A 27,198-nucleotide genomic window follows, 5' to 3' on the forward strand; every position below is an offset into this window, starting at 1 on the left:
ATTTAACTATAGAAACAAGGGGATATTTAAGTTCAAAATCGAATTGAAATTTAATTTTGAATTTAAATATCAAATCTCATGTAAATCTACGCTCATTCATTTCGGATTCTTATTTTTTAGCTCAGATACGCCACATTTAATTAGCTCTGAATATTCAAAAAAGACGATATATAATCATGATTATTATAAATGTCACAGGTTTGAAGTGTACGCATGAATATTTCCTTGACATTATTTATGAATTTAAAAAAATCCAAACGTATTGATATGTCAAGGTAAGTCATTAAGTTCTCAAACCATTCAATTACAGCGCCATCTGCCGCGGGCTCTACCTGCAGGTACCTGTCAGGTAAACAAATACGTCACACCCCCATTGTTTTATTAGCTATACACACCGACAGATTTCACACCTTTAATCGAACTAATTTACACAAGGCATATTCTAGAGAAAAACAAACACTTGCACAATAATAGTGCCATTATTTTAATTTTAATCATGGTATTAGATGTGTAAACAGCAATGCTTAACGCTGAACTGAACGAGGAGTACATGTAGATTCTTGTCCTAGAGATATGTTGTACAAAACATAAAACACAACAGGGTAAACCCTTCTTTCATTATATAGTTTAAACAAAATCGATTAAATTTCATATGTTTAAGTCAAAATTAAAACGTTTTTTCACCACCCGGACCAAAAAACGTAGGCGGACCATTCCTTATACGGGCCGGACCATTTCTTATAAAAGGCGGACCAAATATGTTATCGTATTTGGTCCGGCTCATATTTATGATGCCGGACTTTGTAATAATTACCTTTAGCTGTAGACAAACGAGGCGGACCAAATATTATGCGAATGGGTCAAGTGAAAGTCATCCTTTCTTGGACATTAGCTACCAGACTGTCAACTCAAGAAATGAAGGCGATGAAAGAGGTTTATTGGGACTAGCATTTCATCCCAATTTTCGACAAAATGGCAGATTCTTTGTGTATTATTCCACACTACTTGAGCGCCATAATGACTTAATGAATAACAACCATAAGATCCGCATCAGTGAGTTTCTAGTGTCGAGCCTGGATCCTAACATCGCAGATGCTGGGAGTGAGAGAGTGATTTTAGAAGTGGAGGAACCCTTCTGGAACCACAACGGAGGAGAGGTTTGTATTGGCATTAAGGTGGTGTCTACTTCCTTACTACAGAACTAAACCTTCATTTGAATTAATTAAGGAATTGCGCAGAAGGAGCTTTTTTTCTAAAGAAAAACATCCTTCATGTGGCGGGATAAGATACTAAATATATAGTGAAATAATTAATAAAAAACATAAATGAAGTTGAGATGTCACTTATTTCCCCTTTTTTCCATCATAAACATGCATTACGGTATTACCAGTTGATAAATGATATTTTTTTTATTTTTGGACACCTTTATATGTGTACCAATTTAGAAGGCTATATATATACACCCCAGGCAATAAAGCAACAGCATTTGAAGATTTAATACAGAACATAATTTCTTTACCATCATACCATGCTATACATGTGATAAAAAATTGCAATTCTGCCAAGGTGCTTTTTATTTTAAAAGATTTCTTCTGTATGCTTGTCAGCTAGAAGTAACCATGATGATATGTTGTACCAAGAGTAGTGACTTGTTGATGTTTCTGTACAACACTTTCTTCATGTTATTAGCTCTTGAGCTGTTTGCCACAAAGGCCCTTATCATTCATGTAAATCTTTGTCTATTCAGACACACAAAGTTATTACCCACGAAGAAAATTTGAGAGCCAGAAACTTTTTTAATGTCAGCATTTGGGGAAAGTGGTTATTTCAGGCGATGCATGAAAAAGCAAGCTAAATTTGCTGATAGATGTTATCAAGTTACATTAAGGTTTAGGTTAAATTGTTTAATCTTTAATCCACCTTTCTTTTAACGAATTTCAGTTTAATTAACTTTAAATCTACAGATTCTGATTTGTTAATTAGATTTTTGTATTTTTTTTACTGCGTAATAATTTTTAGTCTTTAACATATTAACCTTGATGTTGATTAAGGATTTCTAGATAGGAAATTTTGTTCTAGATTTTTATGACACAACCCAGATTCAACTTTCAAGTAAACTTAGAAAATTTAATTAAATGTTATCTTGAATCGCATAATCCTCATGCATTTATAGTACATGTTAAATTCCCCAAACATCAACAAAGACCCTTTTGTGGTTTAATATTCAAAGGGATTCAGAGTATGAAGGTATTGTATTTCTGAATCAATATATCCATGAAGGTCTTTCTTGATCTTCAGATCATATTTAAGCCTTTTTACCCTTTCAGAAAAAGTCTTAAGTTTTAAAAGAATGATTTCTTTATCTTATAATCAATATGAACATGTGCTTTAATTTCTGAAGATTTAATTTCAAAAGAGAAAAGAATGAAAATAGAAAAAAAGCATTTTGATGAAGTTACCTGTTCTTATTTGTATTTTAATTGGATTTCCATATCTAAAGCGTAGAAACATTTCATGAATAAATTATTACCAATGAAATATGATAAAAAAGATTACCGGTTTATAAATGGTAAGAAAATATTTGCATTTTTTGAAAACTACAGTACATATATCTAGTACATTCTTTGAGTTAAAGTATAAATACTAATCATGAATGTACATGTACAAAATTGCAAATTTTCTTTCTGCATGCATGTAGTAGGGAAAATTCATTGGTAAATATGAATTATGTATTACACAAAAGAAAAGAAAGTGCTCAGGCCAAAGTAAATAAATAATGTGCTTCCTATTCCAACCAGAGAAAAAATAGGGTAGGTAGGTAGGTAGATAAAACATTTTATTTTATTCAAACATTTTATAAGCAAGCACTGACAACCATTTTTACTGTGTAAATCACTGTCAAAACATTTCTGCTCAATGTGTATGGATTATGCATTTACTCATACCATGAAGTGGTTGAAATTTAGATTTCTAACAGCAAAACCAGATTTGTTAACTTTCAGAAAGATTGATGGATAAAATTTCTAGGGTCGGCTCATATATTTTAGGGTGGGTCAGGGAACTGGACACACATAATTTATTTATCTAGGCATTAATAGCTACAGATTGAAATGACAAGTAGATTTCAACAATTGTATCGCTGTTTGCATTTTGTATAACAATGTTATTAATAAATGAATCTCTTAAAAAATGACCCCAATTACTATAGTACTTGAATTCAGTCTGAGATGATGTGTATGTGTGTGTTTTTTCATTACAATTAATCATTTGCCAAACAAAATCGATTTTATTTGGCAGTATATTTCTTATTTCTTATTTTTTGTTTTCCTCCTAACTTTCAGATTTTATTTGGAGATGACGGTTATTTATATATCTTTGTGGGAGATGGTGGGTCCAGAGGAGATCCCCTGGGAAACGGTCAAAATAGGTAAGTGGACAAAATAGGAAAGTGGACAAAATAAGTAAGTGGACAAAGTATGTAAGTGAACAAAATAGGTACAAAATAGGCAGGGGGACAAAATAGGCAAGTGGACAAAGTATGTAAGTGGACAAAATAGGTAAGTGGACAAAATAGTTAAGTGGACAAAGTATGCAAGTGGACAAAATCGGTAAGTGGAAAATATAGGTAAGTGGACAAAGTATGTAAGTGGACAAAATAGGTAAGTGGAAAAAATAGGTAAGTGGACAAAGTATGTAAGTGGACAAAATAGGCAGGGGGACAAAATAGGTAAGTGGACAAAGTATGTAAGTGGACAAAGTAAGTAAGAGGACAAAATAGGTAAGTGGAAAAAATAGGTAAGTGGATAAAGTATGTATAAGAGGAAAAAATAGGTTTAAAGTGGACAAAATACATAAGTGGGCAAAATATGAAAAACGTACAAAATACTGGTGGTACATGGACAAATACCAGTATGCAAGTGAAAAAGGAAATGTAAATGGACAAATACCGATATGTAATTGAACAAAAGACTGGTTGAAAATGGACAAAACATGGGCTGCTTACTCCTCCATGGCACCTGATCCCACCTCTGATGTTTAAGAGGTCTATGTTTATTCTGCACCACAATTTGTATTGATAAATGGATCTTTCAGTTCATTGTCTCCAAATATTTCATTGTTTACATGTATAAGGGGACAAAATATGTAAGTGAACAAAATACTGTAAACCAACTTTTATTCGCGTGGGAGAAATTTTTGCGAATTTCGCGTCAGCCTCGTCATCGCGAATATTTCTCGCCGCGAACCGGTACTTAAAGCCTCTCTGTCTATTTACATCAGATCGAAAAAGGCCTGATCGCGAAAATTAATCGTCGCCAACTACTTTACCGCTGGTAAATCGTGAAATAAAGTCGTCGCGAATAAAATTTGGTTTACAGTTCTGTATATACTTGCCTATAAGTTGGTTTTTTTGGAGTTAATTTTTGGTCTAAAACTCTATTTCCAACTTATAGGTGAGTCATATTAGATTGATATTTTTCTGGAAGGCAAAATGTAGTATTTGTTATGCATAACTGACAATTATGCTTAGATTATACATAAAGTGCAAGTATTTACATATTAAATTATTTTATTAGTATTTTGAGTGTGTATTACTTATTTGATTTATGTTTTAAAATTAAGTATCATAGTCAGTTTGAAAAATATTTATTGAAAACAAGTTAAAATCACCAGTGGATTTGAATTTGTAGACCTTATGTGTCAAAAAATGTACCGACTTATAAGCGGGTCAATGGAGAAATGCCTCCAAAATAACCTTAAAAAATTCAACCGACGTATAGGCAGAGCGACTTATAGGCGAGTATTTACGGTAGGTGCATGGTATGTAAAGCACACAAAATGGGTAAATGGACAAATACTGGTAAGTGCACAGAATATATATGTTGACAAAATATGATATGTAAGTGTGGACAAAGTATGGAAGACAAAATCTTAACTCATTTGATATATCATTCATTATATTCCCCTTTTGTTCGTGCTTTGGGCTCCTTTATTCATTATGGAAGTTATATACTCTTAATGATATGATAATTGGCTCACGAAATTAATACTGATTGATGAATGTCAATTAAGGAATGGCTTTTATGTGTAGTCCATGAATCTGTATTATTACCATATTGCTTAATCAGGCATGATCAGAAACATTAGCAAAGGTTGGTTTACTATATATTGATAACAGTATTATTCAGTGTGTCATTACTTATGCAAAACAAATTATCATTAACATTTAGTACATGTAGTTCATTATCACATAGTATATTTACGATGTTCTTTTCTATTGGGCAAATCTGCAACAAAAGTTGTTTCATTGGGTTTTATATTTTATTTAGGATTGAAATAATTTAATGCTATTTAGTTTTATTTTGATACATTTTCAATGGCAATTCAGCTATGCTTGTCTCACATCCAGTATAAAATCAATAGAGAATATTGGACATAACCCCCCCCCCCCCCCCCCCACACACACACACACACACACACACACCCTCACACACACACACACACACACACACATACACAATGTAAAGGATTCGCTTACACCATATTTTAATCTTTAATCCTCTAAACCAAAAGTTAAAAAAAAAATTGTATAAAAATCCGAATTTTCAAATTTCAGGAGCACCCTCCTGGGTAAAGTGTTGAGGATAGATGTGGATACAGAGTTGGATTATCCGTTTCCCTACAAGATTCCCCTGGATAATCCATTTGCCAATCACTCAATGTTCCGTCCTGAAATCTATGCATATGGAGTTAGAAATATCTGGAGGTGTGGAAAAGATAGAGGGGATCCTCGCACAGGTAAAAGGATGAAAGTACTGTAAATCACTTTTTATTCGTGAAAAACTTTATTTTCGCGTAATTGCCCGAGACACTGAGCTCGCAAAAATTTCATTCTCATGTATAATAGGACCTTAAGACTATAAAGAGGAATAATAATATTTTGTGAAAATTATGTCTCGCTAATTAAGAGTCAATGACTATTACACGAAAATAAGGTGTCACGAAAATTGAGTGATCTACAGTAATGCATTTTGACTATCTGAGGTTACCGGAAACTATGAAATCACTAATTTTTGTGGGGTTTTAATTTTCGTTGTTTTCAAGGTATGGAGAGACCCACGAATTTATGACCACCAAAAAATGTAAAATATTTCATATGCATTACTACTAAACTTTTACCAACCATGAAATCAAATCCCCACAAAGTAAAATTTTTTTCCCCATACCTCAAGGCCCCATGAAAATATGTGATTTTACAGTACATTACAGAGCAGGTTTGTTACTTTCTGAAAGTATTTAAACTGAGCCCAAATTACTGTGTGAAAAATTCTTGTTGATTTCTTTCAATCTAAATATAAGAGGCTTGACTTTATAAAAATCATATTTAAGTTATATGTACAGTTATTGGGGTGCACAGAAATAAAATGTGGCATAATACATCTAAAAATTTTACTTTGAAAAGTCTTGCAATTATAAGTGTTAATTAAGTTTTTCTATCATTATTTTGTTGTTAAAAATTTACAACTATATAGTAGAAAACATCTATGTTCTTACTAGTAAAAATGTTTCACAACAAGCCAAAACTGAGTTGCTTCCCTTTCAACACACTGTCAGTTTTCCAAGAATTGATTCCAGTCAGTGAAATTTAAGTTATTTTGGAGTGTTTAAACCTGCCAGACAGAAGAAAATTTACTAATGCTATTTAAAGTTTCACACAAAAGTGCTGTAGAAAAATGTCATATACATGTACTTAAAATATGTTAATTGAAATAAATATACTCATTATTTTACAATATTATTAGGAGAAGGTAAGGGAAGAATAGTGTGTGGTGATGTTGGCCAGTCAGCACATGAAGAATTAGATTTACTGATCAAGGGAGCTAACTATGGATGGAATGCCAGAGAGGGTCCAGCATGTTATGATAGAGAAATCTGTGGACACATTGGTAGGTATTCAGTTTCCTGGGTAAAAGCACCCTTTACCATGGCTCATACATTCAGATCTGTCAATGGCTGTCCTAGCTACAACACAGTTATAGACATGAGAAAAAATGCAGTAAATTTTGTGTTTTAATTCTTTATACTGGTACTTAAATGCCTGCACTTCAATATTTCTTCTTTAAAATACTAATAGATTTAGATGTACTGAATAAATATCTTTTTAAAGAACAAACATCAGTGCAAACATTTGAGTTAAATAAGTTAAAACAAATGCACTAAGTACACCTAAAACTATTAGTCTGCTTAATTTTTTTTTTTTTTTTTTTTTTTTTTTTTTTTTTTTTTGTGTGAATATCATGGTTTTATTTGATGTCAAAAATTTCGTGTCTCAGCCCATTGGAGATGTGCCTGAAAGAGGAACAAACTCTGCATGGCCTAATTATTGAATTTTTCTGAGGTGGTTAATATGATAAAATAACTATTAAGGGTGTGGATTTATCTCTTAGTTTGTTAAACATACGTTGTGTATTCAAATCCCACTTTGAGATGTGGAAATTGGTCCTTTGGATGAGAAAGCAATAACTGAGGTCTTGTGTTACAGTAGGTGCTGGCATGAAAAAAACCTCTCGCTGCTCAATGGCCCTTAGTGCGAAGTGTTGATCTAAAATTTGCAGTTCTCCACTGGAAGTGTTGGTTCTTTAATATGAGGAAAAAATTCTCAAAAGGGACATAAAACAAACATACATATTGAATAGGATTATACATGTATTAAACTTTTTTTTTTCCCCAAGTTAAAAAAATGAGTTATTCCCCTTTTTATACATTTTAATCATATAGACACACAATATATTATTTCTAAATTCATGTGGATACTGTCTTTTATAAATTAACTCTTTTATACAAATCATTTGAATACACTATTTAAAGTAGAGTACATGTATATCATTATTAAGTAAGAATCAGATGTAATCATCAATTTGACATCTGTTGATCGACTCACAGGAAAAAAAAGCAAAAAATCCACGTTAGACCTGCTTCAAAAAAAGAGGAAAAACTAACATTTTTCAGCATTGATTTTTGAAATTGTTGTCCTGAAGAATAATTTTTTGTCATAGGTAACTGTCTGGTTTGATTGTCAAAAAACAATATGTTACATAAAACAAGGGCTATATGTAAAATCAGCAAATATGTGAATCATGTGAGCTTTGTGGCCCTTGAACCCCGTTTACAGTGTGTATATATAGACTTAAAATTAAAAATAAGATTGTTTATGATATGTTATCAGTTAAAAATTTAATTTGTAGGACCAGAAGTTTTTCCCATCCATTCTTACCCTCACAGGGTGGGAAAGTCAATTACTGGAGGTCATTTCTACCGGGGCTGTCTGAATCCTAATCTCAATGGATTCTACATCTTTGGAGACTTCATGAATGGGTAAGATATATTGTAACAGAATTAGAAAAAACAATTGTATCATTTTGATTAGACTTTTATTTTAGTCATCTATATGAAAAATGCATATTTTAAAGGGACCTGTGTGTGTATACAGTTGGGAAAAAATTCTACAAGTTTTGTTTTTGAAAAAAATTACATGATACTTTTAACTTTCAGTATATATGTAAATTTCATTTTTTAAAAAAATCAAGCAATTAAAGAATAAAATGAGTACTGAACTTTATATAATGTTTTTACAGAGAATATTATGTGTTTTTTTTTTTTCTCCACAGCCGATTGTTCCGCCTTCTCCATGACCGCCAAACAAATACCTGGAATAACAAGGAGTTAAACATGTGTGGCCCGGAGATGTGTACCCCACCCCTGATCAATTATTACGAGCCTCATATTCTGTCATTTGGAGAGGATGAAGGAGGTGGGTGATATAAAAATTTTTAGGTCTGGGAAGAGTGGGGGAATGGTGCTAGGGATAAGTGATAGTTTTACATAAAGAGTTGCCACTTAATTATGCTGTAAGCAGTCCTTGTGACCCTTTAATCATGTTTTTTCGTACTTTGATCCCCCTCGCAAGGAAAATTTGCAAACTAAATGTTTTGTTCCCTCCTTTACAGGTGAAGTGTACATGCTGTCTACTGGACGGGCTAGCTCAGCAGACTCCAGTGGAAAAGTCTACAGAATTGTGGACCCAGCGAGGTATATATGTCTAAGAGACTTAGGCATATTACAACAATGTTTCAATTAAAAATTCTAGCTATAATACTTTTGTTCTTTATAACATGCATACTTATGATCTTGTTTGTTCATATGCACATTGTTTGTTCTGAGTTAGGGTTTCCTGCTTGACTCACCTCCAACCCCATCCCATCCAACCCCTTCTTATTTTTTTAGCATTGGAAATAAAAACTGAATCCCTATTTTAATGTTTCTTACATTTTTAGCTCACCTCAACAAAGTTGGGGGAGCTTATGTGACGCCCTCACCCTCAGCATTAACATGCAAGTTAATCTTTTGGAGCAGAACTTTGTTCTATATAATATTGATTAGAGATGCATGGTTGATATATCACCAGTCAGGTTTTAAATACTGCACTTTTAGCCAAAGAATGACCAGTTTAATATTTTAGCTCACCTGAGCTTTTCTAATCATGAGTTGTCTGTCTGTCCTCCACCTCTCTGTCCTTTTCACATTTTCAACTTCTTCCCAAAAACCAATTTAAGCGAACTTAGTGAAGGGGAGTTTAAATTATAATAATGAAGGATCAAGCTCCCTTACAAGGGGAGATAATCAAGGAAGGACAAATGTAGACCAATGGGCCTCTTGTTTTAAGCTTATATTAGGTGTTCCCATAATATTTGATTGGTTAGAGCTAGTTCTTTCAAGTCTCACATGTGTATTCTTTGAGATAAGATCTTTTCTTTTGAAAACAGCATTTTTGTCCTCTTGACTCTGATCTTGGAGCATCACCCATCTTTTTACAATACTGATATGAGATAAAAATGGGGTTTAAAAATCATGTTTTTTAAAAAGGAAACAGTAGAGGCTCTTCCTTACTGTAGCTGGAGGACTTTTTGGTAAATATATAAGCTCAACCCAATTTGGATGACTTCTCAAAAGACACAGACATTGTGCTTAGTATTTGTAGTAAAAATAAATATTTTTGAGAAAAGCTAGGTATGAAATTTATTGTTGACAAACATTTGATGAAACAAGAATATCAGCAGCCTCGTTTAAAGTCATCATTTCCTGAGTTCTATGGTCGATACAATGACCTTGTCAGCAAATACAATTTATCATTGAGTCAAATGTTGATTGACATTTTTCATGCTAATTGTTAGTTCATTATTTATACACCAAGGAGCACACGGCGGGTGTGACCAATTGGCAGGGGATGCTCACTGCTCCATGACACCTGATTCCACTTCTGATGTTTTGGAGGTCCCTGTTTGCTCTGCTCCTAATTAGTATTGTTTCGTGGACATTGATATTGAATACTGTTAGTTATTTCCATATCCTTCATGTATATTTTGTACCAAAAATGTGAATTATTTCAAGCATAGGGTTATTGTTGCATGGTGCTTTAATTTTATGCTTTATCATATGTATGGGAAATCCTGTCTTGGCTTTGAATCATGACTTCAGACATAATAGTCAGTGCAAAGAGAGAAATGTATGTACCTCCGCTTGGGATTGAACATTGGACTTCTGGCATACCAGTCTAGTGCTCCATTGATTAAGCTAAAGGGTTAACCCACTAGCCCATTATACCCGGGGTAGTAGAAAGCACACACTAATACTGTCCAGATATTTGAATGAGATGTCCTCAGCTTTTTGGGAGTGACAAGGTCATGGGGCGAAATTCTTGGGGCAATAACTTTCACCTGTCAAGAAAACCCGGGTCCCAAAATGGCCCCAAATGCAACAAAAACTTGTATACATTTTTGCTTGGGATTGAATCCAGAACCTCTAGCATGCTAGTCCATTGCTCTACCAATTGAGATAAAGGGTTAACTCACTAGCCCAGGATAGACCAACAATTTTTTTATTTCCTGTTTTACAGGGAGCACCGACCCTAATTTGAGCTATAAATGAAATAAAATTAAAGTCTCGATCTACTTCAAGTTTTATTTTTATTTCTCCCAATAGTTTAATAATAGTCACTGAAAACAATAAAAGAAACATACTTGTAATCGGAAGCAGTGAATCACACACTACTACAAAAATATGCACAGGTTCAGGATTCCCATGTGCAGTTGAACTCTCTTAACATTCTACCTTAATAATACAATTTCCTGTCCAAAATTACCAAAAGAATTATTTTTTATACTTATTCGTACTTAAAGTAGGCCATGTTCTTTATGCAACTTGAAAACCTGTATTTGGTCATGGGAATGGAGTTATATTACATGTAATACTAAAAGCAGGTCTATATTGCTCCATTACGATCTGTTTCTGGTTCCTCATAAAAACAATTGGCTGGGCTGTAAAATGTATAAATACATGTAAATATACATAGATGGCACTTTTTTGCCTCATGGCTTGGTCTATAGTAATTAGAATAGTGACAAGAAAATTCTGCAGGTATATATACAATTGTATTCTCAGTATGTTCTTGGAGTTAACAAACTTAAAAGTGAAAAAAGACTTTAAGAAGATTTTTAAATATTTCTTCTGTGTTTTAAACCTGTAAATTTGAACTCTGAAAGAAACATATAGCAGAACGAAGCTTATTAGTTTGCCTTAAATTATTGGTTAAAAGTGAACCTAACTGATCACTAAAATGAATTTTTGAGGCCTTTTACATTATTTTAAAGAGCAGTCAAGTTCACTATCCCTTTATTACCTTGAAAACTATTTTCTAACAAAAGAGAAAGAGAAAATTGAACTGTGGCAAATTTAATACCTTTGGAAATATTTTAAACAATGATGCTTGGGACAAAAATCCTCTTAAGAAAGCAAGGGAGCATTTAGAGTTATCTCTCTTAGTGAATTGTCATTTCTTCCTTAATTCCTTTGGGGTAGAAAAAAAGCCTTCTGTAGACCTTTCTTTCCATTCAACATCTGTCAGCTTTGCACATGATACATGATAGGAAAATGGTATGTAGAATCTGTTTCAAGCAACTGTAAGAAATTAGAAAAATCCACTTTTATAATCAGACAATGTATATAAAGAATGCTTTGAAAACAAACCTGAGAGGGTCTTGCAAGAACACACACCCCAGTCAGTGGCAGAAGACATGCTTTCTGTCATGTCTTGTAAGATCGTGCCACTCAGCACTCAATGTTTTGACATCTATATGATTGTAAAGTGCATCTTCTGCACAGAATGAAAACCTGCACCTTCTCTTTCAACAGGTGCAATGGAGCACCTGTGTAAGAAATATACAGTTTTATTTGATTGATGCTTGATATTATCTTGATAACACAATGATTGCTCATGATTACTCAATGAATGCCATTTATTTTATTACACACAGTGTGTTATGTGTTTTATAACAAGTTATTTTAGGAGCAGTATTAGAACCAGAATTAGGGTCATGACCTTTTCATGATCGGAATTCTATTAAGATAGAAACACTGCATTAATTTAATTGCTTTTAAGATCATCCCCTGTAAAAAAGATTTCTGTTTATATATTTTGATATTGATTTCATTGCGCGACTCCCTTTGGAGTCATTACCAGCACTTAGTGTACATCTCTCTTTCTGTTTAATTGTCTTAATTAGAGAATCCTCAACCAGATGAGGCCTTCACAAAAAAAACCTATTTATATTTGGTGTTTTATTGTTCAGTATGGAATACTATTGATTATTAAGTTTATATATAGGATATTATATCTATAACTTTGAAGGCAGTTAGATTTATTTTGTCATTTGTAGCCATTTTATGTTATATAAAAGCTAAAGCTTTTCACAGCTTGTCTGTCAAAACCATTGCATCATTGTGGATGGTTTAGATAACTGCAGTAACTATTGATTTACTATATTTATAGTTAATGAGATTTTCCTATCTTATCTAGTAATAAAAAAGTTTTTTTGTGAACAATAAAAAAGAAAGATTGATCAACTTCTAGGAGAATAAATGAAGTAGATCAAGGCAATTAAGTTATATATTCGTTGTACCTCTTAGCAAATAGTGTCAGACTCAGCATTCAGGAATTGGTTCTACAGTTATTACACCTGAAAATTCATTTACACCTACAATGTATTGCATTGGAAATTATTTAATTGAATTAAAAAAAATAATATCAATTTTCGTTGTATAAAACAAAGTACATGTATCATAAAAGTAATCTGTATAGTTCAGTATTATAAAATTGTATAAGTCATTAAGTGAGGTGGACTAAGACAGTTTTGTCTCTGAAAAACAGCATTTTGAGACTTTTTTAGTTAAATTATGAATTAAAGAGTTATCCTTCCTGGCTGAGGATCGGAGTACCTTAAGCTTTAGATTTACATGATTGCACAATAAATATATTTTTTTTCAGGAGAGGTAACCCTGAGCAATGTGCCTCAGCTAGATTGAGTGGACCCCTCCCAACACCACCCCTCTTCACCACTAGTCTCCCCATTGTAACCCCGCCCACCACCACAACACAGCGTCCAAGCAGGGCCACAAGTACGGCGTCTCCAGTGACCACCACGACTTCGGGCAGAGTTGGTATGTTACGGCATGCATGGGGCACTGCTGTAGCAATTGTGATGGCTTTCTGTCTAAACTCATGATGACATTTTTGTCTACTAATTTTAGATCTGTAACTTGGGACTTTGTTTAAAAAGGGTACATTGATGGTATCTAGAAGTTAGGTTGTAGAACTTTCTTTGTGATAGATATATTAACAAGTCCCATCTCAATGTAGTTTAAGAACAAGTTGTTGATTTGTATGTAGTTGTTGGTTTACAATGTCTTTTCTAGTCAATCAAAATCAGTATTAGATACCAGGAGATAAAATTATCCCACCCAGTGTATTATTTTACTAGTGAATAGCTTGACTTGTCCCCTTTGTGAAATCCAGTGTCTCATAAAGTTTTTTTTTTCTACCTAGGCCCGTCCCCTGTGTGAATTCCACCATTTCTAATATTGTTATAATCCACTTTTGTCTTAATAATGTAAGTTTGTTTTTTTACTTATGTTTGGCCTAACTTTGCAGATAATTCATAGGGAACATTCCATAAATCCATCTGTTCGGGTGTTTTTGTCCCCTTGATTTCATTCATACTTCAAACAGGTTCTTTCAGGGATAATGCTTGATAATATTGTTACAATATTTTCAAAGTCAATTATACATGTCTTGTCCATTTTATATTTTACGTTCCTCCGTGTCTTTATGCTTTACCCATAAGGAGCACATTGCCTCTTACTATTGGATTGTATAAAATCAGTTGTCTTCATCAATTTTCAAGTTAAATCACAAGGGGTCTAATGTCAAATGACCTTGACCAAAGGATCTTAAAGGTCAATGACAAAACAGAAATAGTAGACAAAGTAGACATAATTTTTTGTACCCTTTGCACACATTACTCATACCTGATTAATCAAGTGTCTTCGAATATTGAGTGTACGTGCCTTGTCATCCAATAGTACATGTAGTTCTTAATGCAGAGTTAAATTCTCTGTGGGCTCTGTTTCATTTGTAAAATTAATACAGCTGTACCCATAATGTCTTTGGGTAAATGATGTGCCTGAACTCAGGAAACAATCCAACTGTAAAGTCAAGGTCTGTTAAGATCATTGTATAAATTTCATTCTAGGATCTTTTTCCCTGGATTTAATCCTTCTGGTTCAGTCAAAATGGATTACTGAGATTAAATCCATAAAAAAAATATCCATTTTACACTTCTTTTAATTAGGAAATTTCTGGGCTAAGTTCCTCATCTCTCTAGTCACTCATATAAAATTATTCATTAAGATCATGATTATTTTCCAAAAGAAATCTAATTTGTACATAAAATGTAGAAAATTTAAACATACCTTAATGTGTGTCAAAATTTTACAGAATTAACGTTTTCATTATAACAATTCAAAACGAAAAAAAACAGACATTTTTTCTAAGCAGAGTTAACATTCCTTTCAGAGGGTCAATTTACCTTAAAGTTATTATATATCCAGTTGCATGTATATATTATATTTTATGGATCTCTCAGGAATTAGAACACTTTGTTGTCTATGCAATTAATGTTTGCAAACTGCATTTATATGCCACAGTGTCTTAACAGAAGTCCTTTGTAGTAGAAAATGACTTCAAAAGGGGATGATGAAAGTAGGAATGTAATTTTGATTGTGCTTCTTACTTTCTTAGTAGATATTACAATGCTTGATAATGGATTTTCAAGTATTTTCAGATTATTATATGCACTACAAATATCTAGCTCTGTATATAATCTCATAGATTCAATCTTGAATTAAAAATTTTATGTTTTGGTAACAATTACCCTGTTTGCCCCATCAAGGAAACAAGATGCTTTATACAAACTGGTTTGGGAATGCCAGGTCTTATCAAATTCTCCTTTGCTAGTTTTTTAGTCAAATTAAAAGATTATTTTTTTAAAACATGGTGAAAATATATATTTACAAAAATTAATGTTGTATTGCAAGCAGGTTAAAGTAAGTATTCTTATATTTCAATGTGAATTTTTGTTGGAGAGAAGTTGGTTAAAAACTTTTGATGTTTAATAATTTTTTTTAAAATAGAAAATGAAACAAGTGAGGGTTTGACACTTTGCAAGTACTTGAATAGATCTGCAATTTGAAATCGATTTCACCTTATTAACCTTGATGTTCTTATATATTTACATGTATTATCTACACAATATTTTTGAATTTTTTTTTATGATTAATTTCTTTTGAATATTTTTATACAGGAAAGGTAATTTTGAAAGTTTTTATTGTGTTGCAAACAGTACGGTATGCATGTTGGGGGTATCTTGCAGTTGTATACTAACCAAGATGTTTCTTAAGTATTAGCAGAAAGAATCTTTAGAGAAAGAATATCTATTTACAGATGCATTGCATTTTAACAATTTTATGATGAAGCGGGTTTTTTTTCTGTGAAAAATTTAAATTTCATATATCTTTTTGATTTCATTCTTCAAAAATAAATGACAGTCAAAATTTTCTTTGAAGATAATTATATGTACGTATTCAGACCTCGTTTTTTAAGGGACTGTTTACAAATTAATGCAGTGCAGTAAAATTTTCAAAATTGTTCATTATGTTGTAAAAGAAAACTGAATTTGAAGGAACTTTGCCTTGTGGAAATTAAAAAAAAAAAAAAAAACTGAAAAATATTTTTTTTGTGGAGAATCAATTCATTGATTAAATTTTAAGGGATACATTTATACCATTAATAATTGTGTAAATAAAATGAATAATTTTTTACTATCATAATTTATATATTGAATGTTTCTGCTGCAATTATTTGAGTCATTCAGCTTGCCAAGTTGAGAGATTTGAAAACATTTTGTATTTTTTATATCTTATCATTTCCAGTATTATAAGATAATTTGTATTACATGTACAAATTTTAACTTTTACCCATTTATGCTTTTACTTTTTTGAAAATACCTGTACTTCCCAATATTCATCCCCTTTGTTAAGGTTTTTATTATATATGTAAACAAACAATTTTAATGAATAAAATAAAACCATTAGAAAAGTTTCTGTTTTAGCTTATGGTTAGCAGATATTAATCTAATTTTTATATACCTGTACATGTATTTCAAAACAGATCTAACCATTAATTTAAAACATAATTCATCATTTGCCATGCCATTGGGTGTTTTATATGCTGTTTCCGTGCATCTGTGAAAGTACTTGTATTTATAAAGTAGACTGAAGGTACTTGCTTATATTCATAGGTAGATTTAAATGGCTGCTCGAGAAAGTTAAAAATTTCCTGTTCCTAACATTTTATAATCGATGGTAAGTTGTCAGAATTAGTTTTAGATGAGGGCCTTAGATGGTTGGGGAAAACTGGTTACTGGTAAAATTAGTTTAAAAGGTGTATGGGTCAAGAGTTTTCTTATGAGAATAAAAATGCCTGCCAGTATTCTCTTTAGAGAAGAGAATAGGCTTTCACCTACATCCATGGATATAGGTGAAAGCTTGTCCACTTCTCTATTAAAAGAGAATAGCTTGCCAGGTAACAAACAATCCTACTTTTATATTAACACTTTGGTTAATTTAGATTTTTCCATAGATGAAAATCATCCTACTTTTCCAATTTGATGATAATTAATACTAACTTGTTCTTGTATTTTTTTTAGAGTAATGTATGATAAGATTTGTACATGGGTACCAGTCATTATAATTACTCACTTGGAGAGGTTTTACTTAGTAATTCCTTCAGACTGAAGAAATTTTCAGTATAATGGCTATGTCATTAGCTAGAAAAAAAATTTTTAGCATTTGAATTTCAACTGGATAGAATTTTGTAATTAATGTTTGGCGATTTTTAAAACTTTTAATACATAATCATTTTGTTTAAAAGACCTCCATGATAAATATATGCATATCTTACACAAACCTACTTAGTCAGGACCACCTGCAGATTCCAGATTTTTCAAAAAATAAATTATAACTAAATTTTTAAAAATACAAAGTATTGTTTTAAACTCAATGATGAATTTAAAAATGTTTTATTTTGTGGAATATAGTGTGTATATTGAAAAACTTGTCTCAGTTATTATATCTGTGAAATATGAAAGCCTAAGCACCAATCATTCTAAAGTTTTGGCCAAGATTAATCTTCTTTTTTTTAATTTGGTCAAACTCAAAGGTCAAGGTAACATGAATGATACCCCCATGATAAGTCCTGTCATTATTGTCTTTCACAAATTAGCAATTTTCAATTGCCAATGAGTTCATGATTAATTAGAAAATTGTTAGACATTAGTCATATTCAGAAAAAATATTAAAGCCATAGCACCAACTGTTCAAAAGTTATGGCAAAAGTAGGCCAAACTTCAAGGTCAAAGCAAGGACAGAGCAAAAACTGTACAGTATACACTGTTTATTCCCCCCCCCCCCTTCTGAATCTTCGATTACGGGGGAATAAAAAATGAACAATTCAGCATCTGATTAGATGGTTACTTTATAAAATTGTAGAAATTGTAAAGAGAAAGTTTTGCATTGCCAATAGCAGCAAAACTTTTTAAGGAATTAAAGGAATATATTATCTAATTGCCCTTACTTCTATTGAAAGAAAAGAATTTTTATTATTATTGGCATATACATGTATCACATGTTCATCTGTCCAATCATTTTCGAAGTAGAATTAAGAAAATTTTTATAAATGTAGGTCGTCATTGCACTGTTAAAATCGGTCTTTTTCAGGGGGAATGACCCTGGAAATTTCCATTCAATTTTCTTGTACAAAACGAATGCAATAATGATCCCAATTTTACCTTTTTCATTCAATCAATGCCCTCTCATGTGCCAATATATTAAAATGGCATTTAATAAAAGTTCAATCTTCGCTATCTTGCCTTACGAGGGCATCAGTGTTTCACAAACACATCTTGTTTTTTTTCAAAAGTAGTTCATACTTCAAGATCTAGGTAAAATGTCGAAACTAGCTGTTCTGTCATATTGTAAATTTTGAATTTACTGGGTGGCAGTAAATTTAAAATTTACAAAATGTTTTAAATTTTGTATTTACTGCCACCTGGTATATCCAAAATTTACATGACAGTACCCAAGGAAAAGTCTTGTTACATGAAGTAAAAATTTGAAATTGTAAAGCCTCAGTTCTACATAACATTTATGGCCACTGATAAAGTTTTAATTTGTGGGTCAAAATCTAAGTCAACCATAGAATGATCTTGTCAGAAGGTATATATATTATAGAAAATGAAAGCTCTAGCAGTCTAAACATTCGATAGTAAATTGACAAGGATAAAGATTTTAAAAGTAGGTTCAACTCAGAGGTCAAAGGATATTTAATTTGTTGGTACCCCTAAAAAGATCTAGTGGCAATGGATATAATAGGATAATAATAAAAGTATCAACCGTTTGAAAAACTTAAATTGTGACCAAGGTTTAAGGTTTTCAAATATGGTTTAATTAAAAACTCCAAAGCCAATATGTCAAAGGATCGTGCAATAGTTTGTACCCAACGGAAGGTCTTGTTCCAAGGAATATTAAAGTCTTAATTTCAATTATTAAAAACTCAAAATTCAAAAACAAGTTTTCTTTAAAGTGAGTCAAACTCAAAGACCAAAGAGTCAAATCATTTCTATCCAAGGAAAGCTTTTCATAAGCACGAACATTATGAAAGCCCTTGCAACAACCGTTGAAAATTTATGAACAAGGTTAACGTTAAAGTTAAGTAAATTTTTGTATTAAAAAAAAGGCCAAGGTCAACTGGTCAAAAACGTTGCTACCCAAAGAAAGGTCTTACAAGTATATGTATCACAAGGAATAAACATGCCATGAGGAATAAACAAGTAAAATATAAAAGCCATAGCTCCAAGCATTAAAAAGTTATGAGCAAGATCAGAAATTCTGCGGACAAACAGACAGCTATAAAGACGGATGAACACAGCAATAAAATACTACAGTATATGGCCCCAAATCTTCAAAAGGGGGGGGGGGTTAAAAAGTGAATTACGAACAAATACTACAGTAAACGTATGTTTTTTTAATGTCGTGAATCATTTCTAATAACAACTTAATCCATAATTATATAAAACAAAGTTTTTCAACACGTGTATGACAGCATGGCTTGACATGTAGTTAGTGTACATATGCATTATGGGCAATGGTTGTTGACAAATGCACGATTCAGCATGTTTGTGAAATTCAGATAAACAAAATGATAAACAAAATAATGATTAATTATGGAACGCCATGGCTGCCTTATGTTAGATGATTATATTATATGCTGTGCTACTTATATTATATGCTGTGGTTTTATAATTATATGCTGTGGATCTATTATTATATGCTGTGGGTCTATAATTATATGCTGTGGATCTATTATTATATGCTGTGGGTCTATAATTATATGCTGTGCATGGGTCCATTATTATATGCTGTGGATCCATTATTATATGCTGTGGTTTCATTATTATATGCTGTGGTTTCATTATTATATGCTGTGGGTTCATAATTATGTGGGTTCATAATTATATGCTGTGGGTTCATAATTATATGCTGTGGGTTCATAATTATATGCTGTGGTTCTTTTATTATATGCTGTGGTTTCATTATTATATGCTGTGGGTTCATAATTATATGCTGTGGTGTATTGTTTCATATTTTGTCGGTTTATTAGAAACTAGCTATTCGAATCTGGACTTCTGTTTTTCTTTAGTTTACTTGCTCAAAAAATGGCGGCAACTGCACCAGGCCTAACCGTAATAGGAATGAGAGAGTGGAGTGCTGAATCAATCGGCAATCCTCGGCTGACTCCGCTACGCTCGAATTGTTTGAAATTAAATTAGAATAGTATTTTTTTTAATTTTTTTAAAATATATAAATGTATACTGGGGTATTTCCTCTCGGTGTGTCGTCAAATAAAGAGCAAAATATCATATTTTTTTTTTGCCTTAAATTCACTTCACATTTTAAAAATTAAGATCTCTATAAGGAAAAGAGTACCAATTATTTTCCCACAGAACTCTATACAAACCTTTTGTACTTTTACTTGTTTTTGTGTGTTGAGATTTGAGAGGAGTTATGTCCTTTGTTAAAAGGGGGGCAGTGAGAAGAATGTAGATATAAGCATAGTCGGAACCAGGGTTTAGCCCCCCCAAACTTTTTTTCCAAACATATACTTAGTATAGACATTGAACATTGTTTCTTAGGTTTAGCCCCCCCCCTTTCCACAGATACGTCGCAGTATAGGTTAAAAATGGGGAAATTGGTGGTGTTTGGAAAAAAACTGGGTACTAAAGAAGTTTGTCGAACCTAACCACTCCCCCCCCCTCCCACGACTCGAAATAGAATCTTTGTGATTAAGCCATTTTCCTTTTTTTTTTTTTTTGCTTGTCAAGTAAGTTAACAATTAGCTGCAGATCTGTAGCGTTATGGTTTTGTATACTTGTCTTCGACCAAAGTCAAGTATATAAAACCATAACGCTACAGATCTGCAGCTAGTTAACAATGTGCATCAGATTTCTCTTAATATGATAAATATTTGAAGTGTATGGCATCGTTTAAACTTTAATCCAAGCGCTTATAAAAAAAAATCCCCCCAAAATCAAAATTGCAGTTGATAAAAATTAACTTATAGGTACCGGGAGTAAATAACACTCTGCCCCCCAAATAATCAACCCCCACCCCTACAATCTCCCCTGGTATTTCTATATTTCTGTTATATTCCTACACTCCATAAAAAAAATCAACCCCCGCTCTTACAATTTCCCTGGTATTTCTATATTTCTGTACTATTCATACATTCCCTCATTAATTTCAAACATTAATATTTTTACTTTATAAAAAAAAAATAATAAAAAACATTTCATACTTGTTTCTCATTTAAACCAATCAGGTAATGCCTTCCTATTCAGCACTCTCTCATTCCTATTACGGTTAGCTGCCATTTTTTGAGCAAGTAAACTAAAAAAACTAGAAGTCTAGATTTGAATAGATAGTTTCTAATAAACCGACAGAATATTTAACAATACATCCACAGAATATAATTATGAACCCACAGCATATAATAACGAAACCACAGCATATAATAATAGATCCACAGCATATAATAACGAAACCACAGCATATAATTATAGACCCACAGCATATAATTATAAACCCACAGCATATAATTATAAAACCACAGCATATAATAATGGACCCACAGCATATAATAATAGACCCACAGCATATAATAATGGATCCACAGCATATAATTATGGACCCACAGCATATAATTATGGAACCACAGCATATAATATTAGAACCACAGCATATAATTATAGACCCACAGCATATAATAAAAGAACCACAGCATATAATTACAAACCCACAGCATATAATAATAGACCCACAGCATATAATTATAAACCCACAGCATATAATATAAGAACCACAGCATATAATATAAGAACCACAGCATATAATAACAAACCCACAGCATATAATTATAGACCCGCAGCATATAATTATAAACCCACAGCATATAATTATAGACCCACAGCATATAATTATTGACCCACAGCATATAATTATAAACCCACAGCATATAATTATAAACCCACAGCATATAATTATAAACCCACAGCATATAATTATAACCATCTAACATAAGGCAGCCATGGCGTTCCATAATTAATGCTTCGATCAATTGTATTTTGTTGTGTACACGCAAGTTTTAATAATTTTTCATTTGGTGGGGGCGTTCTTTTTTTATTATTATTACAGAGAGGATATTTAGTATATGTAATTAACAGCTACTTTGAATAAAAAGTTAAAACAAGCTACTGTTCTCACCAGTAAATGGATTTCATTGTAAAACGTAAAACTAGTCCGAAATGTCTTACGTTTTCCTGGCATTTTAACGATTTTGATATTTTACGTGCCAGGAAAACCAAAAATTCTCAAAATCGTAAAAAGCCTGGAAAACGTAAGATATTTCTGACGAGTCGTAAACCCAAGTTTGCAGTCAAAACATTTTAAAATTGTTGTTTTTCATTTAATTTACTTTTCCCTTTGGCTTTCAAAAAAGTTCATCACGTTAAATTCTACATACATTTTACATAAGAATAATATAACCTTTGACTTTTTTTTTTAAATTAAGGTAAGCGGAAGAGAAAAAGGAAGCGGAAAGAGAAACGGGATAGGAGACGGAAAAAGAAAAAGCGACGTAATAAACATCATCTACGTATAAAGGGAATCCGGATAAAGTGGTGTTCGAAAAGACCCGGACTTAAAATGTGCAGAAATAAATTCGCAAATAATCCAGCACCGGTCAAAACGGACCGGAACAAATAATTTTGTTTCAAAATCTCAAGTATTGTTTGTGAAAGTTGAATCCAATTTTCTTTGTTGATCATCATACATTAAACAATTTGAAATATAAATATAGATGTTGATAGCTTTTTATGAAAAAAATTATAGTATAATTCTCTGTCAACCCTGGACTTTCAGTAAAGTGTGGCATTCTCGACGCTACGCAATCGACGTCTCTCAAAGGACGAATACATTCTCAGTGGTTAAGAAATTGTTGACAACGATGAGACAACTTAAGCCCCTCCTCTTTGCCGTGCGGAACGCTGTCATTGGATCATTGCTATACTTGTTGACATTCAAACCCGCATTTCTATCCCATGTATATTTCAACAGTGAATGAAAGGCTGTGTAACTTTCAGACGCTATAACGTCGATAATACCACGCCTTTCTGAAAGTCCAAGGTTAACAGAGAAATGTACTAAATAAAAGCAGTGTATCGGGGAGCAGATCAGGTTTGGGATTTACGTATTCTATATCAAAGTCCATAAACAATACTAATTAGGAGCATAGCAAACATGGACCTCCAAAACATCAGAGGTGGGATCAGGTGCCATGGAGGTGTGAGCATCCCCTGCCGACCTGTCACACCCGCCGTGTGCTCCTTGTCATGATCGGGAAATAACGGAAAAATCCGTCGTCAATTCAGTGTAAAAATAATGGACTAACAATTAGTATGAAAAACGTCAGCCAGCATTTGAATCAATGATAAATTGTATTTCTCACAAGGATTGGTATCGACCATAGAACTTACGAAATGATGACTTTAAACGAGACTGCTGATAGTCTTGTTTCATCGACTTGTTTGTCAATAATTTATCTCGTTTTAGAAATTGTTCATATGTAGAGCATGCTCTAGCGTATCGAATCTACTGAGATATGTAAACTCCGTATGCAGGTAATGAAGGTATATTGCTGCATAGGTAAGGGAAGTTGATAGAAAAGTTAAAGTCATCACGTTTATCATAGAGCTTGGTTGTTAGATTACCATTAGTGTCTTTTTCAAGTAAAATATCCAAGTATGAAACAGATTTGTCAGACTCTGTGGTATCTTTTATCTCAAGCTCACCAGGATATATCATTTCGACATAGGAATGGAAATTACCATTGTTAATTGACAATACGTCGTCGATATATCTAAATGTTGAGTTGAAGACCACAGCAAGTGTTTTCTTCTATTCACACATAAAATTTTGCATAAATTCTGCTTCATACATGCACGTAGCAACGGGGGGGGGGGACTAAGAGATAGGTTTTTCGAGTTTCGGCAATTTCCTTTTTATTTTGCTTGTCAACTTTTACAGGTAAGTAAAAAAAATTCTCTGGCTGCCCCCCCTTTCAAAAACGATGCTACGTATCCTGGCGTATTGTATTTTCGACCTATTTAGATATTATTTATTAATTTATTGCAAATTTTATAGAATCTGAAAAAATATGGGCTTAAAATGTTAGCAAATGTGTCTATAAATAAAATCATATAACCCAAATTGCAGTTTTGTGTTTATTTTATTTATATGCCATAATATGGAAAGGGTGCAGTTTTCCTTACAAAAATATTAGCGTCTTGTGTTTTCGACCTAAATATAGTATCAACGCCCAATCAGTTTTGGCTATTAATATCTATTGGATATTCCAAACAATAAAAATACAATTGTCTGTCTTTCAAAAAAAATTTGAACAAGTTGCATATTTTGGTTGCAAATACATTTATTCGTTGGTTGAACCCATCTGTCAGTAGCTGTGCATTTAAAAAAAATCAATGAAATTACGTTGCAATTTTCAGTAAAAATCTGTAAGAAAATGCCCATATTTAAGGAAGAAAAAAATTTGTTTGATCCACCCATTCATTTCAATATTCACGTGTCTCTTAGACAGAGATCTTAATTTTTTTTCGGAATAATGTCATTAAAAAAATCTTTGTAATTAACCGATTACGACTTTGATTAATCAACAGCTAAAATGTGCATTAGTAAAAAGACTAGAATTTCTGACATCGGACTAAAACCATTGGGGAAATTCCGTTGAATTATTTATTTTGGGTATTTTCACTACAGTTGTGCTTCAAAGACATTTTTTCCAAGTGTATAGCAAGCGAAAATAATGCTGTACTGCACGGTATCTGCATGGAAAGCAGATTGGGAAAAATAGGTCGAAAATACAATACGGTCGAAAATAGGATACGAGACGATACCTGTCATATGAATACAAAGATAAGTCTGCTAATAACGCAGCGCAATTGGTACCCATGGGAATTCCACGATTGTTGGAAGACCAAAAACCACATAGATATTGTCAATCAGAAACTCAAGCATCTTTTTTATGTCAACTTCAGAGTACTTGTGTGTGCAATCAGAATGTGTTTTGACAAAATAATTTTGCAAATGACCAATGACGAGGTAAGTTATGAAGATGGGGGGATAAGGCGGGCAGAATGCCTATAGCGTCAAATATTATGAAATCACATTTGATATGTAAATTGAGTATTTAAATTTACTTCTCATTATTGAAATTTATGAAATTATGAGGGGAAAAAACATTTTCTGAGAGAAATAAAACTCTTAAAAATGTTCATTTATAAAAATATTAGATGGTATACGTGGGATTCGAACCCCAGCAATAACATACCGAAGTATCATACTGCTTTGAGACTAAAGCGCTAACCACTATGCTATGTGACTCATGACGATTATGGACATTTCAATCATGTTTGTGATATGACCCTTGTGGCAACGCACTTTGAAAAAATTACGCACTTTGAAAAATTTTTTCAAAGTGCGTAAATTTTTTCAAAGTGCGTTAATTTTTTGACACACTCAACGCACTTTGAAAAAATTTTTCAAAGTGCGTTAAGAATGCACATAAACATTTTTTACCATGGAGGCATTTAACGCACTTTTTTTGAAAATAGATTTTAGTAATAGAGGAAATCAAATTGTTATAATTATATCTTTCGAAAAACTTTTTTAAATTTACATGAACTCATTTAACCTCTTTGAGAACAAGGAGAAGACGAGTAGAAGGTCTCTCATCCCAACTCTTTTTTTTCTTAAACATTGTACATTTAGCAAATTGAAAGTTGACCCCACAGGTAAGCCCCAATTTTTAATGCATACATGTTTATATTATGTATATCTTTGAAAAATATTTATATGCCTACATGTAACCCCCTTTCCGGTACTGATGCCTATGCTACACCCAAATATATGTGTTTACATAACTGGTATGACGTTGAAAACTTTCAATAAATTTAAGTTAACATAAAATGCATGCAAACTTGAAAAAAATTAAGTACAGTAAAGCATTTAAGCGAGAAAGAATTTTCAAAGTTGGAAAAATCAAAATCGATTTCACATCCTGAAGTGACCTCTTCACAGAAAAGTTATCCAACAGGTTCAATTATTTATCATACCTAAGATTTTCAGGAATATTGACCAAGCCATACACATTTTTTCAAAGTGCGTTAATATAGTCGATATCAACGCACTTTGAAAAAAAATAATTATTTTTTCAAAGTGCGTTGATTTAACGCACTTTGAAAAATTTTTTCAAAGTGCGTAATTTTTCAAAGTGCGTTGTAACAGACCCTTGACCTAATGGACTTGAAGTATTTCTCGGAAAGATTAGATGCGAATGTTTTGTCACAAAAGTGTACTTAAAATATTTATTTTATCGCTAACTTCGAGGATTATCTTTCAAAAAATGGAGCGAAGACCCACTCATATTGAAAAATTTTGTTAAAGTATGAAAAAATGATCGTTTTTGTTCTTTTAAGTCTGTGTATGCTTTTTCATAGGCAAATATTTTCAGTCCTTGTGAGATTTTTGTAAATTATAGAGATTTGACATTAAGTATACTTTAATATTAGATGAAATATGAAATAAAATTCGGATATAATTGAGATAAAATGTTTCACTTCTTATCTGTCGCGTTAAAGGTACTTGGACACAGATTTGAAGTTATTATTTTCTCTATAATATTACGACTTTTATATTTTAATTGCATTTCACACAAAAATTAATTAAAAATCTTATTTCATATAATAGATATTAAAATTTCAAATTTTTTTGGCGGGTTTCATTGACATCCTTGCACTTTCACAAATTGATTTTATGGCAATCTCGTTGTGTATAAATGAAAAATATTAATACTATAATCCAGAATATTCAGAGTAGACATGTTCGAAAGCAAAACAAACACGCAATATATTGTCAGTCCGTGCAGTTGTGGTAAGCAGACTGTGACAATTGAACGCACCCGGTGAATTATAAACATCAACAATAACAGAAATCGTGCCCTGTTTACAAAAATTGTGTACATAACACGAGTTGCTCGATTTGCTAAACTCTGTACGCAAC

The 27,198-nt window shown here is 32.3% G+C and overlaps 1 protein-coding gene and 1 long non-coding RNA gene across 2 annotated transcripts; one reads left to right on the plus strand and one right to left on the minus strand.

The window, feature by feature from the left end:
* The first annotated feature begins 791 nt into the window (after positions 1-791).
* On the plus strand, positions 792-22,916 carry LOC134283463 (HHIP-like protein 2). The gene is made up of 9 exons (XM_062765915.1): positions 792-1,157; positions 3,342-3,427; positions 5,615-5,796; positions 6,801-6,944; positions 8,244-8,373; positions 8,667-8,809; positions 9,006-9,087; positions 13,379-13,551; positions 22,634-22,916. The coding sequence occupies exons 1-9, from the start codon at positions 792-794 to the stop codon at positions 22,825-22,827; spliced, it is 1,500 nt and encodes a 499-aa protein (XP_062621899.1). The 3' UTR covers positions 22,828-22,916.
* Positions 11,003-12,105, minus strand: LOC134283437 (uncharacterized). Its single transcript, XR_009995481.1, has 2 exons — positions 11,795-12,105; positions 11,003-11,372 (listed from the first exon to the last, which is right to left on the minus strand). It is a non-coding gene; the product is annotated as an uncharacterized LOC134283437 (long non-coding RNA).
* Positions 22,917-27,198: the final 4,282 nt, after the last annotated feature.

The sequence above is a fragment of the Saccostrea cucullata genome, unplaced genomic scaffold, assembly GCF_032062105.1.
Source record: "Saccostrea cucullata isolate Sc308-1 unplaced genomic scaffold, CSIRO_AGI_Scuc_v1 ctg527, whole genome shotgun sequence".
Lineage (NCBI taxonomy): Eukaryota > Metazoa > Mollusca > Bivalvia > Ostreida > Ostreidae > Saccostrea > Saccostrea cuccullata.